The following is an 8,456-nucleotide window of genomic DNA, read 5'->3' as shown; positions in this document are numbered from 1 at the left end:
TTTTTAAAATAAAAAAAATAATAGACAAATAAAAAAAGATAACAAAGGGTGGGTGAAGCAAGCGAATGGCCTACTTGAAAATTCGTTGCAACTGGTCCTCCACATCGAATCCAGGAAACAGAGGGCGTCCCTAGACATTTCATAAACCAATAAAAAAAGATAACAATCTAAGGGTGAAGCAAGCGAATGGCCTACTTGAAAATTCGTTGCAACTGGTCCTCCACATCGAATCCAGGAAACAGAGGGCGTCCCGCATTAGACATTTCGGCAAAAATGCACCCAGCAGACCACACATCGATTGAAGTTGTATAGAGCTTGGCACCGAGTAGTACATCTGGTGGTCTATACCACAAAGTAACCACCTGAATTAATGGAAAATAGACAGACTGTTGAACTAGTCTGTTTGCATGGCACCTCGCCGAACCATAGTTGCGTGCATAAATGTATCCGTTCCTTCTGAATTTCATACGTGACACTCTCCCTTCTGAACTATCGTTCAGTTGTAGCACCTTTACGGTGTCTAACTCCCACGCCACCCAAAGGAAGCACGAGGGCTGGGATAGTCCCAAGTTGCGCAATTTTATACTGGCAGTCGAGAGGCAGTCGGGTTCGAACCACGAACCTTCCGGTCAGTAAATCCACGCTCTAATCACTTTTGCCATCTCTTCTGAACTAGGCACATAAACATATAGACGACGAAGAGCAAAATTATCAGCATAACTTCTGTGGATTGCAATGCAGTATCATATGTGATATCTCACTCCCACAATGACCACCTCAATCCTGTCCCATGTGATTGGGCTTTGAATTGATATACTGCCGAAGACCACCCCCATACTTTCCCCAGATAGTCTAAAGAATCAATTTTTCCTTTCTACTGTATTAAAGATGAAAACGAGTGAAATGGGTACCGGTTTTTGAAACAACTACCTGATTGGTTTTCGAAGTTGCCTAACACGAACTGTTTAACATATAGCGATTAGTTTCTTCTGGAGGCCACAGTGTTCGGAGACAAACCGACCTTGACAACGAACAACAAGCTGGTTGGACGAATGTGTCACGTGTGGGCTACGGGCTAAACGAAGGCCTGTCTTGGTTGCTCAGAATGTGAGTCAATTTGGATAAAGCATCTATGGCTCGACGTTTCTCGCTCCCTCATGAGGATTCTAGCGCAATCATGTTGAACATTCTGTGATGACCATATAAATACAGTTGCAATAATCTTCGTCTCCAGCAGCCGTGCCTAGTGATATGCCATAGTGGGCGGAGCAGGAAGCCAAGGACTGACATAGAAGTTGCATCACCGCCAGCAAGACAACACGAAGGCTGTCCGCTCTAATTGGGTACAGAGCGCAAACAGACGCTACAAGCGAACAGCCAAACGTGATCTCATTTGGAGAGTTATATATCCCTTGAACGAGGTGAAAAAGACCGTACCTCACCAGATGCACAAACCTCCTCGGAAGGCTCATGTCAATACACTCCTTTCAAGATAATCCATCAAAGTGTGGTCCCATGGAATACATGCGAATCAGAAATATTGCTCCTTAGGATTTCACGGTGCACCGTATCTTGATGAAATAGGTACCTTCCTACGGAAATATCATATTAGACTGGTAGTTTCTTCTTCACGGTTGAGCCAGTCCCAGGAAAGATCACCCTTGTTAAATCAGACCTGTGTTAACCGGCGTTTTTCGCAAATTTTCAGCATACAAGATAGAGGTTTAAGGGTTCCATGGGTAGCGCTTCAAAAACAGTCGCATATTTACGAAGGAAACTGCGTTAGCTAATAATTCGCGAATATTTGCATACCCTAACTTGAATAGGAAGGCGGAAAATCACATTGCCTTAACAGCGTTTGCTACAGCAAATAATTAGCACATTTGTGAACATCCTCAATACCATGAAATGAATCGACATCAGTGAGTAGAAAGTCAGTTGGCACGCACGCCGACCTGTTCCGCAGGGTTTTGGATCCAAAGGGGCGTTGTCATGCAGTGCTGATATCAACGATCAATCAGGCCGCGGGGTAGCAGTAGTGCAAGAGTTTGTTAACTGATTGTTCCCCGTGGTTCTCATCAGCAATTCATTTAATTCATTGCTTTTATTGGGTGGCTGGGGTATGTTTGAAACTGACGGACAGGACAAGGAACTGTTAATATCCGACATGAATGTACTCACAAAAATGTTTGATTAAAATGGCTTGTGTGTCTGATATACGCATGATATACTTTGTTTTACACTAACTTGGTCTCGTACCCAGCTGCGATAAGACTCCAACTGAGAAAATACAATAAGTGCATTTAAACTGTTTTTGTATGCGTACGGACGGTAAGCGACCTAGTGGGTTCCTCCGCGGATATCGCTTCAACCAACGGAATAGCAAAGGTTTGACCTATAAGATGGCACGGCAACATAATAAGTTCGCAGTCAATTGGTGGCCTGTGAATGCTCAATGTAGTTCAAATGCCGTCAGGGAGGACAGCTAGGAAATTCATTGCACACAGCAACCGGAAAGCCCAATCTGAACAAACCTGATAGTCAGATGAAACCACCAACATAGTCTTTCCCAACTGTCCCCTAGACTATCGGATTAGCTAAGTTCAGTAAATAAACCAAAATACATGCTCACGTTTCCTCCTCCCTTAGTACCGACACATCTAGGAGGGGGCGGTGAGCCGGATTTCTTCAGCAGTAGGAATGTTGCTGAGTTGACCCACCTATTCAACAGCTAATCGACGCATTCACACACCTGCTCAAGACGTGTTGCTGCAGGCCACTGTTTGGGCGATTCTATGTACAGTGGAACGTTTAGATGTAGCTCCGGTTATTCACTAGCCCCTTCTAAACTTTTTTGTTAGTTGTTGCATAGTGACTAGCGATATTGTGTTGCAGGGAGATGCGAAGACTTCAAAGATGAGACGGCTTGACTCGTTGGTCAGAGAACTTACGCCATCAAGATCACAGATACGTCAGACCAATTAGGAGAATCTCTCCAAAATCTACCAAAACCTTAATTTTTATCACACCGCCAGAAGCGAAAATTCTGGAACCTTCTGATGGACCACCGATTCACTATGTCAACATTAGTGTAATCAGCGCTTGTGAATATAACCTCATAAGCCAATGTATTGGTGATGAGTCAACATCACCAGTCCCTGAACAGTATGCCACCACCTATAAAATAATTGGTTGTAGGGTTAGCAGGCAACACGGAATCGAAGGTGACATCAAAGCTTTACAAGCTGATGACAATATCGGCCAATAAGCCAAGCTTTTCACTGAAGGCAGATTCGAGCTGTTTTAGTCAATAGTGCAGTTGAATGTTATCGACGATTTCGATCAAACTAAGATCTACCGAATACAAGTGTCACAGAGCCAATCAGAGAACGGATGAACCATCAGCGAATATATCTCAACGGTTAACGAAGCACACATGAGGAGCACCGAGGACCATCATCATTAACATCAACAGCATGACATCGAGCACCCAGCGATGTTGTCTGTAATCGAATGAAACTAACACACTGAGATAGTCGTAGAGAGATCCCAGCACCTCGTGCAATTGGTTGGGACGTCACAGACAAAGGCTGACTAACGGCAGTGCAGTTGCTGAGAGAGAATAATTTGTTTATTACGGCAAGAACCCATGGTGTCGCAAATACGTGGTGAGATATACTGGGTAGGACCGCAGGGCCGTGGTGAGGTAGCAAGGCAAAATTAACGATTAACTGAGATGACAAGCCAGGCTGGATAGCCTCAACAATTAGCTCGTGTCTGAAGAGGTCCAAATCACTTCCGCTGAAAGTCCATGTGATAGAAACTAGATGGTGATATGGGATGTTGTTGAGGCCTTCTCAAACCAACTAGCACTTGAGGCTTGTCGACCGACGGATGATTAGGTCTGCATGTAAGCTGACTTTACTTCGATCGTGCTGAGGCGACTATATATGTCAGGAGAGACGGTTAATCCCCGCACGGAAACAGCCACCAAACTTAGTTACATTACGGCGACTGGCTCTTGTGAGGAAATAAGTCTACCGCCATAAGATGGAGTGAATAAGTTCACTGGGATGTAGTACGGTTCAGCTACTATCGGTTATTGGCGACGAGAACATGTAAGAAAGTGCTGTAGCAATGAGGACAAGACACAATTACAGAGTTTTATTATAGTAAACGAGGAAGCATATGCCTCGGAACGAATGGATAAGCGAGACAAATCGCGATATGGTAGGAACAGAGACATACCTCGGCGGAGTACTGGCGGACCGGAATGCCATAAGCACGCGCAAGCCCAAAATCAGCCAACTTTAGCTCTCCATTGTCATTGATAAGTAGGTTTTGTGGTTTTAAATCCCGGTGGAGAACGTTATGGTTGTGGCAAAACTGAAGCCCACGTAGCAGCTGATACATGAACAACTAGAGCGGGAATTAAGAAGATGGAGACAAATAGAACACGGAAAACTGGTAATGCGTGCTACAATAAAATATCGTTACCGCGAACAAGCACCATAAATAAGGCAGAGAAATGGTGTTGGTGGTTGAGGCCGGTATTGACCCTATACTGAGCTTCATACTAAAAACATTATCCAGTTATGGAAAGCTGGGAACCAAAACCCCCAAAATGGGAATACTTGAAAACCATTATTCATCGGTTATAAAGGCTGGGAAAATAAACCTCAAAAGAGACTAATCCTCAGAAGAGGAGGTTTGTTGATACCTTCATGGTTATACTGCAGTGCGAGTCCCTCATATCCAGTCAGTAATTTTAGGTAGCCTCTTCGAAGGGTAAGACCTTATCCAAACAAAATTTAAATAAACTTGTCTCCCAGTGAAATGTTACTACTCAGATTGTAAGCAAAAGTAGTCGCCATTTTAGCGAACTTTTACCGCGTAGTCTGAACTTCTGACAAAAGTTCATGTTCGAGTATAAGTGAAGAAATTGACCGTCAACACATGGTGCTCTTGATCCATTTTTAATGGCTTCCCCACCCCCGCCCTCCTGGCGGTACTGCGTACATCCTCACACGTTCACTGAAGCTAATGGGTAGACAGCTGGAGCGGCCATCAAAAATGGGAGCCACACAACCGAATGCTATTCGCCAAACGGTAAAGGCCGTTCATCAGGTAGGGCTTCCGGATGTTTACCCCTATCCATTCTATTTACTTTAAAGTCCAGCAGGTCGATCTCTCCAGTGATCTTTGCTGGATATGTGAACGGCCCCTGTGAAAATAACACAAGCCTAACAGTACGGTGACGTGTCTGTTAAAGTATTTAACTTGTTTGAACACTTGCAGATCCTGAGGGGTGAGCCAGAGTCCCAAAAATTTGTGATTCGTTTTTCGTAAAGTTCTTCTAAGTCTGTGATTCTCATGCGAACCGAACTAACAGGTGCCAAAAGCAGACAACCCGAACGAGAACGACACCGTGTAAGTTGAGGAAAACGCTATGCGCATTACTGCTGCATGAGTGTCCAAGTTAAACTGTTTATACTACATTAAATCCGCATATTTCCACGAACCTCAATGACTAAGGAGCTTCATCGTTTATACCTCACCCCACACGCCCCAGAATGAGCTGGAGTGAACGGCAGATTTGGGTTCTTTGTCCAAAATCAGATGAACAAATTGATGTATTACGGTTCAAAAACCAAACTATCTATATGACCTATGAAGATGGCTAAGAAACCTGCAATGGTTGTTTTGCTGGAAACCTAGCGACAAACGATTTGTTGAACAGGCTCAATTTGAGTAGAATCCTGCGACGCAGTCACAGTGAACATATGCTGAGTTTTCCCAGCCAAATAAACCCTTTGCTGCGGAAGATAGAAGGAAGGAACAGGATTTGCAGCATTTCTCGCTGTTTATCATCGTATCAGGCAGAAAACAACCAGTCAAAACTACCCGTTCTATGTAACGCGAGTCACAAGCAACAGCCCAGGACCCTATCGACTGTCATTCAGAGTGACCGTCAGCAATCAAATTACCGAGAAATTTATTACTTATTCACCAGATGGCAGTTTTCAAATGCAACTGAAATATTTTTCGGTTCTAAAACGATTACATCATATGACTTTTCTGGATACCAGAATCCCTACCATAAACGGGAGCACATATCACCTTAGTGACTCTCCTATGAGGCAACTTCACTCCTCAAGTTCTATTGTATGATGCTAATCTGGGATTTTAAGTGAAGCATACATTGTACCGGGATCCACTGGAGTAGATTGACAACGAGTAGTAGTTCTTAATAGCCTTACAACTCATGGTTACGTGGGAAAATACAGAAGGAACCGATTGGGACATAGTAAGAGGAGGCTGAGCTACAAACAGTGACCAACATTCCGGTTTGTTTGACTCCATAATCTAGCACGATTGCAAATGCGTGCATACCAGTGTACTGTTAAGATACTAGTCACCGCCCACAAAAGTGAACGAATTAGAAAAGCCGGTAAAAAAACCCAAGTACTGGAGCAGGCGACTGTACGGTCGAGGATGGGCGGTCCTGTACCGCGCACTGCAAACAAGCCACCTGTAGTTCCAGATAACATTCAGCTCCACCAAAAGCTACAATAGGAAATCCATGAGATTCAAACGTCTGCTACTTGTCTATTTGGCACGAGTATATAACTAGTAAAGTTTGTAGTTCAATAAATAACCTCAATTTTTATAAATATTATGCTTCGTTTGTCAGCATCAAAAAAAAGAGGCCGAGCTATTGCTAACTCGCATACACACACTAATTTTGGAAACTGTAGAGCAGAAAAGTGGCCGCAAACAGTGAGTTAACGACCCGAATTGAGTAGTCCCGCTGGATAAAGGCTGCATTACTCCCAAATTCGGAGGCAACCAGAACTGACAACAAAAACTAGTTCCTCTCGGGCAAAAGCTTGTCCCCACCGATCGCCACATTGGCTTATGCGTACACCAAAAATAAAAGCATAGCAAACCTTAACCGTCTTTTGATCGATTTCTCCATTGCAGCTGTCAAAATACTTTTTGAGATCCTGATCACAGTATTCGAACACAATGGTCAACCTCGATTCACTCAGCAGCACATCGAATAACCTAGAGGAATATGGATGATGCGACTGAAAAGGAGATGATTACTACCTCACGATGTTTTTATGCTTCAGCTCTTTTAGCAAACAAATTTCACGAAAAGCAGAACTCGGTATTCCTTCATCATCATTTTCTAGGCGGACACGCTTAAGCGCAACGATTTCGTGTGTGTCCCGATTTCTCGCTTTATAAACCTTGCCATATGTGCCTGTGTGTTCGAGTGGTTCAAGCGAGTCAGTTTATTAACACCTACCTTCACCAATTTTCTCCAACTTTTCGTACTTCAGGACCACTTGGTTGGTCATTGTAGTACAGCATGAAAATGCGGGGGTGAACAGCCTTACAGTACAACCAAATGCAACCGCATATCTGAAAGCTATCCGATAAGCAGCTGGAAAAAATGAAATAAAAGGGTTACAGAATAGAAAAAACAGGTTTGTAGCCAGTGGTTTCTTGTTTCAGTTTCCACTGGGGTTCGACGGTCGAACCCAACACCGACTGATCGGTTGCTCCTGTCTAGTTTGAGCAACCTGGCAGTATCTTAGCCTCCGTACCTCCCTCAAGTTGCACTGAAGACGTCAAAATTGGAAAACTTTTATTTTGTTTCCCACTCCCATCCATTGTTGGGGTGCAACAGTTTAAAAATCAAAATTTCAGTGTTCTGGAAGTTTGTCTGTGTATGCAATTCTAGTCTTTGTACAAAAAATCAACGGATACATTGTCGCACGAGCTTAACGACAGAAAAAGACGTTGCTACTGATAACATTTGACAGCAGTGGTGATAGAAAAGTCGGCAACTTCCAGTGTTTATAAGTCGTGCAGCCATAAGCCAACACGTCTGTTTCACTGCCTCAGAGCCGGGTAGGATCATTCTAGAGGGCATGGGAATGTGTCCAAACCAGAACACCGATACAAAACGGTGAATATCCAGTTAGTTTTTTCAGTGAGGGAAGATTATCTATTGCAAAATCTATCACAAGATAGACCATAACGCGCCTTTTAAGTGCACTGATGCACAAAAGCCGTCAGTATCTGATCATCGATGCCTTCGAGGCATTGGCCGGGTCTGGAGCGAAAATCCGATTAGCAGTACTGAGGTAAGCCATATGGATTAAGGAAAAAAAGGAACGCCCACACCATAGATGTGTTATTTACGCTTCTCATTACGCAGTTTCGGAGTTGTAATCAGCGTGCAAGAGGAGCATCCACCTCGCGACACAGAGTTGGATAGTCCAGGGCATGGCAGTCAAGTATAGCCAGAAAACTCAACGGACTAGAAAACTGCCAACTCCCAAGACGGGGACCACGCGACTAGACGCTGCTAGACAGGACAGACAACCAACCAGCCAGCGGCGTTCGTATGTCAAACCTATTGCTTTCAATGGATAACTCTC

The 8,456-nt window shown here is 43.9% G+C and overlaps 1 protein-coding gene across 1 annotated transcript in view; it reads right to left on the bottom strand.

Annotated features, from left to right (window-relative positions):
- The window catches only part of T265_03369 (hypothetical protein), a gene marked incomplete at both ends in the record, with an annotated part of 12,559 nt that extends 5,192 nt beyond the window's left edge, over positions 1-7,367 (bottom strand). The window contains 6 exons of the mRNA XM_009167838.1: positions 196-622; positions 654-672; positions 4,249-4,419; positions 6,951-7,091; positions 7,119-7,270; positions 7,316-7,367. Of these exons, the coding sequence (XP_009166102.1) occupies positions 196-622; positions 654-672; positions 4,249-4,419; positions 6,951-7,091; positions 7,119-7,270; positions 7,316-7,367 (962 nt within the window). The remainder of the gene's footprint in view (positions 1-195; positions 623-653; positions 673-4,248; positions 4,420-6,950; positions 7,092-7,118; positions 7,271-7,315) is intronic.
- Positions 7,368-8,456: the final 1,089 nt, after the last annotated feature.

Source organism: Opisthorchis viverrini (assembly GCF_000715545.1).
Source record: "Opisthorchis viverrini unplaced genomic scaffold opera_v5_48, whole genome shotgun sequence".
Lineage (NCBI taxonomy): Eukaryota > Metazoa > Platyhelminthes > Trematoda > Opisthorchiida > Opisthorchiidae > Opisthorchis > Opisthorchis viverrini.
Note: the sequence above shows the minus strand (reverse complement) of the source record. Positions and strands in the feature narration are given on the sequence as shown.